Source organism: Perissodus microlepis, chromosome 12, assembly GCF_051167445.1.
Source record: "Perissodus microlepis isolate ML-2025 ecotype Zambia chromosome 12, ASM5116744v1, whole genome shotgun sequence".
NCBI lineage: Eukaryota > Metazoa > Chordata > Actinopteri > Cichliformes > Cichlidae > Perissodus > Perissodus microlepis.
In genome coordinates this window covers 5422803-5441424 of record NC_140472.1, presented here as the reverse complement: position 1 = coordinate 5441424, position 18622 = coordinate 5422803, and the positions used below count along the sequence as shown (strand labels likewise).

General features: G+C 38.7%; 1 protein-coding gene across 1 annotated transcript; it reads right to left on the bottom strand.

The window, feature by feature from the left end:
• Positions 1 to 14: 14 nt before the first annotated feature.
• On the bottom strand, positions 15 to 15660 carry cds2 (CDP-diacylglycerol synthase (phosphatidate cytidylyltransferase) 2). The gene is made up of 13 exons (XM_084945494.1): positions 15449 to 15660; positions 9774 to 9916; positions 8654 to 8750; positions 7830 to 7927; positions 7211 to 7350; positions 5807 to 5865; positions 4678 to 4760; positions 4477 to 4564; positions 4237 to 4305; positions 3257 to 3409; positions 2865 to 2984; positions 2506 to 2609; positions 15 to 1245 (listed from the first exon to the last, which is right to left on the bottom strand). Exons 1-13 carry the CDS (start codon positions 15518 to 15520, stop codon positions 1107 to 1109), a joined length of 1365 nt encoding a protein of 454 aa, XP_084801620.1. The 5' UTR covers positions 15521 to 15660; the 3' UTR covers positions 15 to 1106.
• Positions 15661 to 18622: the final 2962 nt, after the last annotated feature.

Genomic DNA, 18622 nt, shown 5'->3' with positions numbered 1-18622 from the left:
CACACACACACACACACACACACACACACACACACACACACACACACACACACACACACACACACACACGGCTAACCTTTCAAACATGAGGTCAGTGCATGTGCAATCTCTGGGAGCTGTCTGGCTTTAGAAAGCTTCCCCCCCCCCCCCCCCATTCTTGGCTCAATGTGATATAAAGTCTGTTTATCCGCAGCAGCCAATCAGAAGAAAGTTTAAAAGGGAAGGAAGCTGAAACAACTTGTTTCCGAGGATGAACTGAGGAGCTGCAGCAAGGCCCGGGGTAGGATATATAAGGAATTGTGAATCACATAAAGCTACCATCCAAGAGCTGGAACAAAGCATTAGAGGTCCCCTTCAAGTCTAATTTAGTCATTCACCTTTGATTTCGGCACAATAACGTCTTAAAGATTTGGCCAAGCATGAGAGGCTTTGATGAATGGCAGAAAAAAACAAAGACAAAAAATGTACATGGCAGATGGCGATGGTGAATTTAGCCTGACTTTAAAAAAAAAAAAAGAAAGAAAGAAAAAAAGACAACATTAAGATTTAATAGAACCATACCAAATATAAAAACATCTATTTATAAATAGAAAAACTCACAATAAAGAAAATTACCCTTAAATTAGAGGGAGGGTGCAGTAGAGTAAGAATACAGTGAGTAACAGCACTGAGAGCAGTGCATTGAAATAATAAAAAAGAACAATAAAATATCAACACACATTAATAATAAGGTATATATAGAGGATATTGTGTGTACAGGTAGAATTGTACAGCAAACCAACATTTTGTTTAACAGTGTAAATAGATAGAGGTTGACGGTAATGGAAATGTGTAAAAGTACAGTAATTCACAAACTCAACCTGAAAACACTGGTGTCAGAAACATGATTCACAGACTGTAGGAACACAGACAAGCATGACTCCCACACCCGCATGAAATGGAATGACCCAAGGCTGTCGATTTTGTGGTTTTCGGTTTGTTTTTCTTGGATGTGTTCTCGCTCACGCAAAAGCACTGAGTCTTCCCAGAGCTCCAGGGGTGCGGGGGACGTCCTTTCCCGTCTCTCCCCTCCTCTTAGGGCGAGCCAGCTGTGGTTGTCGGCGGCTCTAAGCTGCGGCGGCCTCCTCCAGCGCTGGCAGCAGGCCTTTCTCGGTCAGGTGAGCCTTAAGGGAATTGAAGATGTAGAGCTGCTGATCTGGACGGAGGGCCAAGAGCTGCTGGATCACCTTGGTGGGGTTAGGGCCCCTGAAAGAAGGTGGAGAAATGCTTAAGCACAAATGTACTTGAAGTTTTATCCAGAAACCACTGCCTTCTAATTTCTAAAAAAAAAAAAAAAAAAAAAAAAAAAAAAAAAGGTGGGGACACAACTTATAAGACTTATTTTAAATGCAGTACAGAGTGCAGACAGAAAAGCAGGTTTGGTGTGGGGAGGGAGTGGTTGACTCAAAGCCTGGCCTCTGCAGTGGACTTTGGCTTATGGGTCATCTGCTCAACCAGTGGAAATACAGTGAGCTGAGAATGTTCAGTCTGCTCATAGGTCAGGTTCAGGGGCAGGAGAAACAAAAGTAAATACAGCAAGAGGGTAGGGCTGTTCGAGATAACGATATGACGATATAAAAACGTCTATGTTTCATTTTATGCTATCGTTTGTTTTGTGGTATCGCAAAATAAACTGTTTACGGCAATATTTTCTCATCGTTTTGATGGTCACTGTAGTGGCTATATTAATTTATTAAAGTTCTCTCTTTCTCTTATATTTAATATAACCACACTAAGGATGGCCAAGCGCCTGTTTTTATGTGTTGTCGTTAGCAACAACGACAGTAAAACCATCGCGTGTCCGCTTGTTTATTTTCCACATTAACCTTTCACAATAAAGCTCAAGATCCTGTTGAGACTTTTCAAAATAAACAGAATCACATGAAAAAGTATGCACTGAGAACTGAGAATCAGTGGCATTTAAAAGTTGAGCCTGAGGGTTTGAAAACTTCCGCATCTATCATGCAAATAGTTTTACTAAATACTGATTATACACTGTAAATATTGAGCACCTTATTGGAGATTAGTAGGAGTGAGAAGCGCTTCATGTGAATGTGTTTGTCTTGTATTTTTAGAAGCTAAGTGTAGCAAGTTATTGTTTGCTGTTAAACATAGAGAGCTAACTGTACAGTACTGCTAAATAAGCAGACCTTAACTAATGTTAGCAGTCCACTGATTCTCCTAATACCACAGATAAATTCATCATTTCTCTTGATCTTCTGTTCCTGGTCTACTTATTAGCCCAATAGGCTATTAAATGTAAGGCTGTGGTCCATGTCTGCAACGTTCACCGTATCCACAAAAGTTGAAACTGACAAATCAAGATTTGCAATTTCTCCCGGATGTGCCTTATTCAACCTCACTTCACAGAAACTATCCCTAAAGAGCATGTAAAGGACAAAGACTGACAACAAGCAAGATGAAATACATTATATTATATTTTAAACTTCATAAATATATGCTTACCTAATGAAGCTAGCAATGTAGACATTAACAAATGTGGCCATGAGGTACTGGCAGTCAAATCTGTCCATAATGCCTCCGTGACCTGGGATGGTGTTTGCAAAATCCTGAAAGATGACATACAAGCTTAAAACTACAACAGACATGACATTCTGTGCGTGTGTGTGTTTTTAAAAGCCTTGCTTATACGCTCTGTATCTCTTACAGAGCCTACTCTGTGGTAGGTTCTTCTCTCTTTTCCATGAGTAAATGGCCCAGAACGAAGTGTCACAATGGCTTAAGAAACACAAACACTGCCTGATAATCATAGGCCACATCCAACTTATGTGTGGTTAATAGTTTCTTTTGGTCCACATCCATACCTTGATTTTGAAAGCTCTCTTGAAGCCGCTAGCAAAGAAGCCACCAAAGGGTCCCACGATGGAGGCAAAGGAGGAGAGGGCAATGCTGTGGATCTGGAATGGATACAGGCGCACTGTGGTCTGTGGAAACATAGGACACGTTACATCCAATCTTGTTGAAACTCACAACTTGGGCCTGACAGTTTTAATAAGATATTGTCTTATGTTTGCTCTAGGTGCGTATAAAACTTTGTATACTGTGTTTCAAGCTGTAACAGGCTGTAAGGTTTCCTTTAGCGCTGTTCAATAAAATTCTACAAGCTCTGCATACTTTTAATGTGTTGGTGAGAGGACTGTAAGAAGCCTAAATACTGGCACAGGATGAACCGCAACAAATAGCCACTGAATCTTACCCATCCAGTGACAGACTCCAGCATACTGGGGAGGAAGTAGTCCTGGAGCTGAAACAGCTCTGATGGCTCACAATCCACCTGGAAGCTGTTGGAGTCGTTGTTGAACTCCACCGGACACACAAAGTAGCGATAGCCAGCCATGACGTAGGAGAGCTGTGAAGAGAGCAAAGTTATGCTTCAATCGTGTCACTTGTCACCAAGTAACTGGACAGAGATCAGAACTGACTGCTTTCCTGTGTTCTCGGCCCAGCCAGTCAGCCTTCCCACATGACCAATTACAAAGGAGTTTGTGCAGCATGTGCACAGAGCCGGCACCAGTGACGCATTAATGTGTCATTAGTGTGGAAACTAGTCGCTGTGACTGGAGACAACAACAGCTACAGCAAACCCAGTATAAAACTACACTTAATACACCCTCACCCAGCTGAACATGGGCATTTTAAAGAAGCTACCAAAGCCAAAGAGGCTAAAGCTAAAGATATCCAGAGCTCAGAGCAATCAGCCTCAGTGTGAGTCTCAGCCACAAACATTTGTGATGAGTGCATGTTTAACTAAGTTGAGACAAACACACTGTGTTTGAAATGATTTGCTTCAGAGCTCATTATGCCCCGGAAATATGACACATACAGAAACTGAAGTGATGAACAATGATCCCCTCGAGGCCTACAGGTAAATGATGGGGTGGCGGCAGGGTTAGAACAGCAGACACCCACACAAGGAAGTAGCCGCAATGATGTTAGAGTGAGAGCTGAGAAGATGCAGCTTAAACAGGCATCTAAATCAGGAAGGTGTGGCTGGTATATGACATGAGAGTGAGTTTTTCTGCCCTACACAGCTGATTTCACTCTATTTAACCATAATTCATTGTGAGATAAATACCACTTTGCATATTCAAGTGCAAGCAGCTCCTACAGAATGCTACATCGCTAAGAGCTAAAAGGAAAAAATAAATAAATAAATAAATAAAATTCACATCCTACCATGATTCCAAAAACAATGGTGGAGAAGAATCCACCAATGAAGCCCTCCCAAGTCTTCTTAGGAGACAGCTGCAACAGCCAGTATCAAAGAAATCATACACCACCATACAGAGCACAACAGCCTTTAGGTGATTTGCTACATGCATCAATAATTCACAACAAACATTATATTAAAAACATTAAACATTTATGTATTTGCATTCCAGGTTTAAGCAGCTTCAAACGTTCAAAATAACCAACCTTGATAAGAGGGGTTCGCCCAAAGAAGAAACCAAACATGTAGGCCATGATGTCATTACAGATCACACAAGAAATGGGCACAATGAACCTGATCACACAAAGAACAGTTTACATGGCAGGTGTATGGATATTTGCATTAAGGTGCAAAATAACTGAATTTGAATTAGATTTAGAGAATTGGATAAGGAGCCTTTAACGTACCAGATCATTCCCTCAAACAGGTTGTGAATGATGAGGTGAGACTGGGTCACAACAATCAGGAGAGTCACATGGGTCCAACCAAACTGTGCAGACGGGCACAAGATCAATGACGTGTAGTTAAATTCATACATTTTTGGACAATGACACAGGCTCTGTAAATTTTGTTTATAATCAGTGTCACGCTGAAGAGTTTTATCTGTATTGATTGTTTAACTAGCGTTTCTCACTTGTTAGTCTATAAGAGCATAACAGGGTACAAATATTTGTTATGTTTTAACCTTGTTTTGAAGCACTTTGGTGTACCTTTGTTTTAAATGTGCTATATAAATACAGTTGTATTGTATTAGTACCTGCTGGTCATGTTTAGATGGTTTTTACAAGCTTTTGTGTTACCAAAAAAAACTGTTACTGTGTTTCCATTCAGGTGTTTTTCTTAAGACCACTGGTGTTTCAACATAAACCTGCCCCAGTGTAAACACACAGCTGGATCCTTTTACTTTGGTACATCGACAACATTATTTCAACTATGGCTGCCCCTCCCTGAGCCTGGTTCTTCCTGTTAAAAGGGAGTTTTTCCTTCCCACTGTCACCAAAAAAGACTGTTGGATTTTTCTCTGTATGTATTATTGGAGGGTCTACCTTACAATATAGAGCGCCTTGAGGCGACTGTTGTTGTGGTACAACTGAACTGAATTGAACTGTGACAAAGACGCATTCAAGATATATGTTGCACTAACTGTTGAGGAAGTCTTTTTTTTTTTTTTAACATAATTCAATATTTTTATTGATACAACTGTAACTACAGCTATTCTTTCATAATCTTAGATTATGCGGGTCTGGAGATGATTTTACATGTTGGATTTGGCCTCCACAAAATTCAGGTCAAAGTTGCTCTCAATGCAAAGGAAACAACATTTCATAACCTGCGAACAGTAAAACAAATCTGACAGAAATAGCAGGCACATTAGGTATGGCCAAATCAAAGTGGAATGTACTAGTGGGGGTTTTTCTGCAGGATCCGTCTCTGACCCAATTTCCCTTTTACTTGAGGGTTTATATTTTAGCTAGCCTCATGAATAAGCCAGTAGCCTTGAGGCAGGATGCACGGAGTATGCAGGGCAGCACTTACCATGTAAAACTGAAGGCGGTAATGTTTCTTCACCAAACTCAGCACAAACATACAGAAACCTGCAACAACAGGACAACTTATTAAGACACACAGACCAACAGCATCTGTAAAGAGGAGGAAACCTCCTTAAGGTCATCTTTGGTCAAACTGATTCAATTTAGCTTGACTTATTTCACAGCATGCCTACTTTAGGATGCAGTGAATTTTTTTTTTTTTTTACGTGACTGAGGAAACGAGAGGATGTTGTAAAGCAAAGAATATCTGAGAAAATGTGGCCTGAACGGAAGTTGACTCAGACATACTGACGCTGTTGGTTTCCTGGACTCTTCAGACTGACATTAAAACTTCTTCAAGTAAGACATTAAGATGTACAGGATGACAAAACTCTGCATTAAATGTCACTTCAAATCACTTTGTGCTCAAAGTCATAACAGGCCATTCAATTGCACCTTAAATCTAGTAGGTAAGACAGTCTGGGTGCTTCCTTCCTCCCCACATCCTGTTTGGCATCAGCAAGAAGCTATAGTAGTAATGTATTACTAACTGACACAGAAGTACAGGAAGTGGAACATCTAAAGTTAGCAAAGTAACTGAAACAATAAGCTTTGAACTAACTAACATATAAAACCTTGAGACTCATTTTTCCATCAAAGCATGCCTGTGTGCTTCCACCAATCAGTCAAGTCCTAGTTTACATCACTTGAAACTCAAATAACATAACTGAATAATATGATATGTATTAATATATAAATTCATTGGTTATAACCAAAAATACCAAATTTGAAGAAACAACCTTGAGAGATATCTAACATAGAATTACATACCTCAGTGCCTGTCTACGTTTTCTCAGTTCTCTCTCTCAAACACACACACACACACACACACACAGTAGCATTCTAAATACGTACACAGCTTATTGCAACTCAGATTCCTCTTTCATCTCTAATGTATTTATCAAATGCAGTATTCATAACTGTTTTTATTATTTTTTAAAATGAGCATTTATTCTATTTATGTGTGTGGATTTGTTTACTATCTGTTGGTGATAGTAAAGGAACAATTTCATTGTACAGGGAAACATTTTTCTTTACTGTGCATACAACAATAAAACAGTTGAATGACTCATGGAAATATTACTGATTGTAAATGTATTTTGTTGAGTCAGACTGACCAATCACTGATATCTCTTAAAAGAAATTTGACACTTCTGGTTGCTATGACAATGTAAACTGCATCTAATGTCTGTTTATTTATTGTGCACTTATCTCATGTTCAGCAGTTTGTTTTAGTGTAACAAACATTTATTATAAGTCATTACTGAATAACTTGGAAGAATGTTTGTTGTGGGCAGCTGGCATGATGACGTTAACACAGAATCTATAGCAGGACTTTATGTTTTTCTACCTGTGAGGTAGAGCGCGAAGGAGATGAAGCGGTGGTATTTGCTGAGGATGCGAAGGGGCTCCTCCCTCTGAACCAGTGTGAAGAAATAATCTGTCACGGTCTCACCATAGAAGAAGTAGTTCACACACAGCAGGAAGTACCTGTAATTCAAAGAGTTAAGAGTAAATGTACGCAGCTGATGGTGTTGTCACAGCAGCTAATCAGACTCTGAATTCAATATGCCAGCGGGGGGAAAAACATAAATACAAATAAATCAACAAGGCTGACTAACTTCTCTTCATGAAAACTGCAGATAGCTAAAAGTGTACACCTGTACATGGAGAACAGTGTTCCAAGGAGTTTTCCAGTTTCCTGGCATAGTGAATATCAGGATTACACTACACTATAAACCACTACTGCTACAAATCAAACAGCACTGATGATTCATTGTAATTCTGCTATAATATATAATCTTTAAGATACTGCTAATTTAAAATGGGTTGATAACAAACCTCAGGACATCTGTAACAAAGTAAAAACATGAGACAATACAATAAGAAAGAAGCCAACATGGACATTTGCTTTTAATATCCGATTTTTTGTCTTGCCAAGTGAACACTGTGCGTGTCTGTGTCCTCACCAGCTCAATGTCCTGAACCACGGCAGGTCGTAGGAGTGGTACACACTGTAACCAATGGTGATGATTTCTTGGAAGCATTTTATCTGGACACAGAGGACCTGCGTAGATAAAACACTGTGTCAGCAGCACAAAGGCAAAATATCGATAGGACAAACCAGAACAGGCTTTTGGGGTGGGCAGAAAACATGGCAAGATCAGTCAAAGTACAGTAGAAGATACCGGTTACTTTATCTGACAGAAATGGATGAATATTCCATAGTCCAACAGTCTGAATGTATTGATGAGCAAAACTGTGGATCACACTTGTGTAAATAAGACCACAATAAACAAAACTAGTTAATAAAGATCATTATTACAACACTGCTGATTCTCCATTGGCTCTGTTAAACCTCTTTGTAGGGCACCAAATACTCCTCTGTGCAGGAAAAACCCTGAGCACAACTCAGTGTGTGTTTCTGTGTGTGTGACACAGTATGGTGTCCTACTGACACAAAATGGCTGACAGGCCTATTTTCAGGGTATTCCCTGATGACGGAGGCAGCTATCCTGCAAATGATTAGAGAGACTGGATCCTCTTTAATCCACAATACTATGTTTTTAATTTGCTTTAAAAAATAAACTGACTGCGCTGCTTAGAGTAGCTCTGAACATTAACACGTCTTCTATATATACTCAGTGAGAAAAAGTCTGATTCGTAACACGATTCATCTTAACTGAAATAATTTTGTATGAAAAAGCTTAATTTGTCTCAAGTCACAAACGATGGCTCTAAAAGTGGAATGACAAATCAAGTCAACCAGGACAAATCAGTAGTTTGTACTCACAATCATCATAAGCACCATGGGGCCCAAGTAGATGATGAAGAAGAAGAAGGAGATCATGGCTAGTGTTAGGATGCCTCGTACCCACCAGTTCTTCCATCTGAAGAAAAGACATAAACAATGACACTGGCAAAATGACAATACAAAAAAAATAAATAAATAAAAAAAGCAACAAGCGAGTTGTATTTTAAACATAAGCACAACTGAAAGAGCCTGGGCCAAAACTTTTTGATAACATAATATAAGTAAAAGGCCAAGATCATTCAAATATGTGACGAGGAATTCCTTTGTATGAATCATGACACCTCCACAGTGGCAACGCGGCTTGAGCTACGTCCACACGTACCCGGGTATTTTTGAAAACGCAGATTTTTCTATGCGTTTGCACCTTTCGTCCACACGGAAACGGCGTTTTCGGTCACTGAAAACAGAGGTTTTTAAATACTCCTGCCAGGGTGGAGATTTTCAAAAACTCCGTTGTTGCATTTACGTGTGGACGAGGAAAACGGAGAAAACGCAGCATCAAAGGTGTGCGCCTTTTTTGACGTCACAAACGTTATTGTTTCGGTGAAATGGATTTCTACAATGGCGGACTTAGACAATACTGTTAACTTTGCTCTCTGCAGTGTTTAAATGCTTACATATACAACACAGTTACTGTCCCTCCACACAGGACTCCTTTCTGCTTCTATGCGCCATCTTTGTTTACTCTTTCCCACTCAGGCTTCTAGGCTTCTGATTGGCCAACATTTCTACACGGTTAGAAATATATCACCACCTGTTGCTTTGGCATGTTCCTAGCAGCGTTTTCCTTCGTTTTTGCGATTATGTGTGGACGGGATTTAAAAAAAACAAAAAACAAAAACGGAAAATCTCCATTTTCAAAAATACCCGTGTACGTGTGGACGTAGCCTTACATGCAGTCCAGAAAAAACACGGGGCTCTTGTTTAGGTGGGTGGGTTTAAAATGAGCGCATAGCAACTCACAGTACACAGACAATGGGGGTGTTCGATATTAATAAACAAGACCGAGCATGTTCTGGCCCTAGGAAGAGGACGCATCTTTACGGTCATAGCTTTAAAACACACTGCAAACAGCTTTTTCCTTTGATACTCAGCATACCTTGAAGAGAGTCCAGACAGTGCCTTATTTAAAACCTCAGGGGTGTCGTCAGGAGGGACCGGCACCTCTGGGACACCAGAGTCCACTTTGGACTCACTGTCTGACACCCCCTCTTTTTCTACCTTCAGTTCATTGTCCGAACCCTGCAAACAGACAAAAACAGAGAAGAAATGGAAGACTTGGCTCTGAAAGGGAAGGAAAACAACTATTCTAATATAACCATAACAGAACATTTAGATATGTGTTGTTTAATCATAGATCACGGATGAACTTAGGAGAGTTTACCTTTTCTCTCTGAGCTATCCAGGAATATGATGCATGTCTGTTTTTTTTTTTTACATATTTACAGGTGCAATGAGCTGGTGCTGTGGTCACGCGATAAAATACCTGGGTAAGTAATCTCTTGGTACTTTTTGCCCAACACTCATATGACACATTTGTGACACATGTGACACAAACAAAAAAAAAAAACCCAACACCACCTTTACCCAAAATGGTAACATATGCAACTCTAAAAACTCCCCACCCCACAAACACTTTATTACCATTACTGCATGAAAACCAGGCTGGTTAGAACTAACAGCATGTAAACCTGCACAGATGTTTTCAGTTCTGCCAGTTACTCAGGTTGAGGTGAGGTGGTGGTTGTGAAAACACCACACAATTTCAAAATAACAGTGAAGTGGTTCTTCTCCAACAGTTTCAGTAAAAAAAAAAAAAACTGAATAGGTGAGATGTTTGTTGGCTGCTGGTATCTGTAATATTTTTCATCTTCACACAGCACCAATGTATTATAAAACTATCAAAAATAAACAATTTAAAAACAAAAACAGTGATGCTAGGCTACTGCTTTAGGAGAAAAAGAGCCGCGTGTGTGTGTGTGTGGTGATAGTGGGTGTGTAACAAATGGACGGATGGAATATGGAGAGGATAATGCATACTATTACATACTTAATGCAAGAATATTAAGAAGTCTTCATAATAAGACCTGTTTTACTTTTTAAGATCTGTTTAACAAACGAGGAGAAGAGAGGAAAAAACAGCTCTGACATGTGCAGGCTTACTTTCAAATAAAACATCATTTTGCAGGTCTATTTGAGTCCCACTTTCAAATAATCATGAAAACTATTTGTATGTAATTATGATTTCAGTCCACTTCAGTGTGCTGTCATCTTGTTTTCTCATCAAGCCGCAGGCAGAAATCAACCGTCCAGCCCTGAGCATAAAGTAAAATTGCATCAAGTGTCTAAAACTACATGTATCGTGTCTCTCGCGCGTTCGCAAAAACCTTAAATACATGTGGACGAATCGCCTGATACGCACAGATGACATCGCATGCCCACATGGAGTTTTGAGACTAATTTAAAGCTGTCAGCTTCACACAGATCCGCAAATGTAAGCTGCATTCCAGTCCCAGTGTGAAACAAATATGTACAAATCATTGCTTGTGACACATTTGCAACACTTTGAGACATATTTCCCTCCATATCGAAAGCATACTTTTCGTATGTTCACATAAGTGTCAGAATGACAGATTTAGCGCCAGATCCCCCGGCTCCAATGTACAGATACCTCTGGCTAATGCTTAGTGTTCCGAGTTAAGATAAGATAAGATGACCTTTATTAGTCCCACAGGTGGGAAATTTGTTTCGTTACAGCAAAAGTGCAAAGTTATGTAGCAGAAATTAGAAAACACTGGAATGCAATAAAATAAAATACTGTATACAATAGAATAAAATAGAATAATATAAACAATAGTTTGGCTCGTGGCTGGTAACTAGCTTTCTGGTCTGGGTCCATTAGACTCTCTTTTGTCTGCAGTAGCTACCACTATAAACATACTCTTCTTTTTCTCACTCAAACTTCTGCAACAAACTTTGTGCTGCAGATGTTACTGTTACTCGCTGTAGCGCACACACACCGCAGAAGCGTAATCCCCTTTCTTTCCCGAGAGAGATGGATGGATGGATACTAAATGTCCGTTAGTGAGTTATTGTGCAAGAGGAGAAATACAAAGCAACAGAGCAATGTTTTCTGAGAAGTGGTTTAGAGCGAACAACAAATTTTGCTCAGGGTGTGTCTGTGTGGAAAAAAAGCGGGGGAAAAAAAAAAGCATCGGCTTCATCTGAGATGAACATATTATGATTAATGGACTGTCAGTGTACAGTCGTGTGTGGGAGGCTAAACACTGCTCCAAATCATCTCCATCCATATTGTTGATTTCTCAAAACCATCTGTTTGCTAATGAAGGCCTGCCTACAACACTGACTGATCTTTATCCCCCCCAATAGCGGCAATGCTGAAAAAATATGGATGGTTAGAGCTCCTGTGCCAATAATAGAGAGGTTTTTTTTAAGGCAGTTTGTTCTTTCACTTCTCATTCATCCCCTGCTGCCCTCTCTGCTGCTGGTGACCAAATAAGGCTTGGAGTTGACACATTAGATTCACCCAGCAGATGGCTGACGTGGTTTTGTGACACCCACTTGGTCTCACATTCACAATTTGGCAAATAATCCATACTACAGCAGGATATTTATTAGATTAAAAACAAACAAATAACAATGTGTCTTAAAAAAAAATCAGCTGGTATACTGGACGTTTACATCACCAAATATTATATTAGTCAGGCTCTGGCTTTAATACATAATAATACTTCTTGTTAGGCATGCATCACTCAAATATTGATATTGATATCAGTCCAATATGAACTAGCATGATGAGACGTTTGGTTACATGTTGGTGAGATGTTCTATTTAATTCAGTTTCACTTTGTTCTACATTTACTTAGCCACACAGACAAGATATAGATACCTTAGCGTAAAGTCTGCCAAAACAGTGAGGACGAGACATGAACAATATCAGGCTCAAAACATGGATTTGGTAACGTTATAAAAGAAAATGCAGCAAATAAATATATCCTAGAATATAAATTGACTAAATCTGAATGATCAGTTAAATGATAAATGAAAACAGGACCAAAATAAAAAGTATTAAAAATGTATTCAGCGAATTTATCTTCTCTAGTCTAACTTCAGCACTGTGTGATATTTAAAGTCATAACAGTTTCTCCTTTCCTCATCTCAGTCTAAGTGCACCTCATTTTACTGCTCCTCATACACAAGTTACAGTAGCAGTGGAGCATCCAGGAGACAAATGTAGTCAAATAAGGTTATTAGATGCAATAAATACTTATAAGGAACAGTGAAGACACACAGACACACAAGTTAGAGGGCGAGAACGACTTATTTGAGTTTTTTTACACTAATATCACACCAGTGCTCCTCTAATTTGATATTCTCCATCTGCCCACGCCCCAGGCCAAGGCCTCTGTATCCGAGTTTGGTAAGTAACCCTACTTTTTCTGTTATTCAAACCAACATTAACACTAAAAACTTGGTTCAAGATAAACAGTTCGTGTGAGCAAGAACTTAAAGTAGAAAAGGTTCTAATAACAAAACGCTGCTCTGTTAAGTTTGCAAGCTTTTTAAGAGAGATTTAATCCAGAGGTTGAGGATCGCATGTTTCTGTTAATGTTGTGAACAAAATAGTGATTCCCTGATTGGCTGCATCATGTTTGTTACAAGTCAGCCAAATATATATTAAAAAACATTGTATGTTTTATAAGACTTAGAAAATATAATTAAAGTTCCCTTCAAATTATATGAAACAGTCACTAGTGTGCACTGTCACCCAGAAGTCAAAACCCAGGAGACGAATGCAGAAGCACACACAAGAATCCACATACACACAGGCCCATTCTCCTTTTCCTGGTTTCTATGGAGACAATATCCGTCATTCAGGATGCTTGAGTTAAAAATAGACGCTCCTTTCACATAAACACTTCTTCCCTTTTATGCTGTCTTGCACATCTGGGTTTGTTTTTTCTTTAATCGCTAACTGATTAGAAAAAGCTGCTTCTGTCAGCCATAAAAGGCCATTTTTATTTGGATCTTACGGTTTTCATGCCAAGAGGAAAGCGATTCCTTCACGGGGAGGCAGATACAAAAGTGCAGGCTTGTGATCTAGCTTCACCATGCTGGAAAGTAGCCAAAGTAGACAACTGTGATCAAACAGTTTAACTCTACTGACGTCATCAAGACACTGCAGCTATACCATGAGGTTATATAACCTAATCAAAGACTGAAGCATTCATGCACTTGTGAACTGAATTTCACTATATTTCAAATTATGCAATCCACCATAAAACTACCTCAACAAAAGTAATTTCATCAGCTAATATAACTGTCTTTAGAGCAACTTTTTCTTTAGTAAATTGCGTGATATTACACAGAGTTACAAATGTTTGTCCACATGTGCGCCTCCACCAAGCTAGACTTTTTCAAATAAACCATGGTTCTGCTCAGGCAAACTACTGATAAATAGTTAACTGCAAATAATCTGGTTGGGTATTCTGTATTGTCAGTGTCAATTTCTATTATTTCAGCAGAAGTGGACATAAAATGGATACTTTTGTATCAAAATTGTAGCATTATTATTATTATCGAAATTAATGCAAATTATTCACCTGATTGCACAACTGCAAGCTCAAGGTCATGAGGTAGGCTGCTCTTAAACAAGTCATGGCAAAAAAGTAAATAATAAAGAACACGTTAAACCAGTCACAGTGCGCTTCCCTGGAAAATTACATTTGCCTGTGTGGCTCGCTGTGAGGATGTCACTAATGCTTCCACTACTTTCTCCAACTGCTTTCAGCTACTCTCCAATTTTCTGTAATTATCTCGTCCTAGATATCCACACGTCTATCACCACGCCCCTTTCTTCATTCAATGCCACGCATGTCCATGTTGAACTCATAAATGTTGCTTTTATTTCCCCTCACTCTGACTGAAACAGCTTAATAACAGTTTGTTAAGAGAGATTAATTATAATATCGTGCTACCCATCAGTCTACGACGCGAAGCAGTGGTTGTTAATGTAACTACAGCTACTAAACACTTTAGCCTACCAGGGCTCGCGAACATCATCGCTATCGGTCATATCAAACCAAAATTTACAAAAAATAAATAAATAAATACACAAACAAAATAACACGTTTAGCTTAACGCTGCTGCTGAACATTTAGCATCGGTGCTAGCTCATAAAGGGCCAACATGGAGACCTTCATCGCTTATTTACCTCTGTGTGCAACGGCGTATGTGGCTAGCTTGCAGCACGCCTTACAAATCTAAGTTTATTATTTTTGGATTTTCTGGTAGACTGCTTAGCATTCAAGAAAAAGCGTCTTCAAATGTATTTAAAGGCTTTTTGTTGGACAAGACCAGCTGCTATACACATCGGCATAACGTAGGTGAAAAGGGCAGCTCCAGAATCGATGAAATTTTAACTTTTGCATTTGGTTTGCTGTTGTTTTCGCAGCGGACGAACACACAGGAAGACGGTGTGTACCACCAGCCAATCAAGTTTAAAATTTGAGTAGTTTGGCGGATGGTTTGTATAGCGTCTTTCAGATGCTTTTAACAGCTTTTACGTTGTAAGATGCGGTTATAAGAGTAAATTGACGACAGCCTTGTAAAACTTAAACATGCCTTATTATTCATTCTGACATGACCTTTCTTAATCACACCAGTCACAGTGTAACGGGAATTTCAAATCGCTCGGTGGCTAGTTAGCGTCAGGACCGCTAAATGGCAGGACTGAGTCCAAGCTAACGTTACCTTGTCCTCTGACGGCTGCTGCTGAAACGTAGGGTCGCTGTCTTTGGGTCCACGGTGCCTCAGCTCTGCCATCTTAGCGGGTCGTGACCTGACGACAACAGCGAAGGTCCTACGGCTCCCACAAACAACCTCTTTGTTTTTTGGAGACTGACACCTCCTCTGCTGAGCTCCTAGCTAAATTTCTGCAAACAACACTTTCCACCCAATTCACGATCATTCACTTCCTGTTTTCAAAATAAAACTCCATATTGACTACCCAACATAATGCTAACATGGCATTAAAGAATCTTATTTTAGAATAAATATTAATGGTAATATTACAATTCATGCAACATCTAACTCTTTCGGGATTGCTTCAAGAAACTGACCATTTATTATTCTTTATGTTTTTTTCGTCTTTACTGACAGTCTTTAAAAAATATTAACAATAAGATTATAGGAAATGCTTGAAACTACTCTCAACATGAACTGGTAAACCTCCAGGCTTTATTAACTTGATTTATCCGGAAGTTTCATGTTGTTTCATGTTGCCCAAATATGTAGTGTATATACCGGTATTGCATATTGTACAACTGCAATATGAATCCATGATAAGCTGATACTAAATGTGGCTATTTGTTTCTTCTAAATTCCAATTTCCCTTTTCACCCCAGTTTGTAAAAAAAAAAGTCACATCATAGATTTGTTTTTGTTTTGTTTTTTTCAATCCAGTTGTAGTTAACAACAGTAACGTCTGTCTGTTGGGTCCTCTGGACTGGTTTGGTCAGTCATTTTTTATTTTTTGACTGAGGCACTTTTCATAATTTGATTTGTAGAATACATCAACTTGGCATCTTAATTTTTTCCTGTTTATTTTGGTTCTTTTTAAAAGGATCATTCGTGGGATATTTGAAAACATTGCCCCTATGCAGCTATGCCAAGTGAAAACTGTTTGCGTGTGTGCTTTTATTGTGAAATTATAGCTAATGTTTACTTGAATATGGGTTAGCTTGACCTTTCCAGCAGAACTCCCTGATGTCATTTTAAGGTGTGGGTTATGTTCAAGAAAAATACTGTGAATGGCATTTAGAGTGCCACAGATGTAATTAACAATAATTAATAATGATGATGACGAAAAGCTCAAGAGGAACAATATTTGAGCCTTTTATACCAGGATGTATATTCTTAGTTTAAATTTCTTAATAGTAATCTTGCAGATGTAAATGTAAGATTGACTCAGTGATATTACTAATGCAAACGTTGCAACAGTACAGTTGTAGTGAAAAGAAAAGTAATTAATTAAAATGATCTAAATCCAAACTGAGATGAATAACAGTATGAATAACATATTACATCTTGTCATTATTTATTTGACAAACACTAAGCCAAAACCCAGTGTGGCAATGTGTAAAAAACTAAGCACATTACCATTGCTCAGTAGCTTGTACAACCATCTTTGGTAGTAATAATTTCAAATAGGGTTTAGGGGCATCTTTCCGAACCTAAGCAATGCTGCCATGCTGTTTTTAGAGAGTAGAGACTTTCTCCTGCCAACACTTCCAAACAAGACATACTTGGTCATTCTTATTCCATTGATACTGCTATGAATGTTAACATTTAACATGCTATCTAAGGCTGGTAGAGTGAAAAATGCAGCTCTTGTTTTTTTTTTTGCAGAAAAGGGTGGTACTTAAAAATAAAAGGAAAAAATGTTTAACAATAAAAGAAATGACCATGCTTTACAATCTTACGCAAATATTAGCATTTTCCAAACTTTTTTTCAACAACAAAAAATCTGAAAGAAAAACAGAATTTGAACATACACTGTGTGTCCATTTTAGACAAACAAAAACAGAGACAGACTCATGTCTAGAGGATGTAAGGCAGTTTCCACCTCTTTACAATTATCTGTAATTTGCACCTTTAACACCAAGTGGCAGCAAACGCTCGCTGGAAGCACGTGTGCCTGCGTTTCAGCTCTGTGGAGCTGACGACATCCAGCTCTTATAAATACTTAATGGCTCGCTGCTGTTGCAGCAGACGTGGAACAAGCGGTGCAGCCCAAATATAACAGTTCAATAGGATGTGGTATTAAACTGTTGAGTGTTCACTGTCTGCACATGAGCAGAGCTGCGATGCAGACCAGCATTATTCAGGATGATCAGGCAGAGGCAGTTTGCATTTAGCAACAGCCTACCTGACTCTAAACCTTGTAGTTTAATTCTGGAATATATCAGTAGGTGCCACTGCTGCACTGATTTGCATGACCATCACGGATTTTTTGCATGCGTTTGTATTGTAGATACCACAGGAGTGAGCTGTAAGAGATTAAATGTACACCTGTACAGGAGATGTTCAAAGAATTCTAAACGACAGATTAGCGACTAAACGGAGGAACTGAAGCTTCTTCTCATTTGCTTCAGCCATGTCTCGCCTGGAGGCACGTCTGGCTTATTTTTATCTCCTAATTTAGTTGAATTCTCATAACTCTTCTTTATACGGGTCTTTCTTTATTAGCTTGTGTCTCTTTTATATCTCGCCCTAGTGTTTTATGACTTGAATTGCCTTGTTTTTGACAGGCTCTGTGCTGCAATTTCCTTTAAAACCAGAAAGAGGCAATCAATTTTAAAAGTTTTGTTTTTCCATTTGAATAGAATAGAATAGAATAGAATAGAATAGAATAGAATTGCACACGTACAGCAAAATTGTGGAAGAAAGTTGATAATAACATTTAGCCATAACTAGAAGAAGTATGTTTTATGTCTAATATTTTGAAGTATCACAGAATATTACAGAAATACAACACATTTAATTTTACTGACATTCTGTTTGTTAATCAATACTAATGATGTGTGTTGATGATCGATGCTCAGTCATTAAATTCTGCATTGATTTTGTGGCATTTGGTTCTTCAGCGCCTGCCTTGCTTCACTTCATGCTCTATCTGTTGTTGTTTGTATGGTTATACAGATATATTGTTTTACCAGATGCACCATTGATGTGTGTATCTAAACTAATCTAAATTTATTGCAGTCATTTACCATGACTTGTGGAAAGGAGAGCATGCTGTTTAAAAAAAAAAGTTTAATGATTCACTGTGTATCCTTTTTCTTTTTAAATTAAGCTGTGACCTAGAAATTCTCTCAAATCACTAAAAGAAGGAAAATGGTTCAGAAAATCACCACACCACACACT

Coding starts and splice junctions, on each gene's coding strand:
- cds2 (XM_084945494.1), bottom strand. CDS start 15,520: ATGGCAGAGCTGAGGCACCGTGGACCCAAAGACAGCGACCCTACGTTT. Junction 5,866..7,210: donor CTTCGCGCTCTACCTCACAG/GTAGAAAAACAT, acceptor CTGTTGTTGCAG/GTTTCTGTATGTTTGTGCTG. Junction 2,985..3,256: donor TGGAGTCTGTCACTGGATGG/GTAAGATTCAGT, acceptor ATGTTTCCACAG/ACCACAGTGCGCCTGTATCC.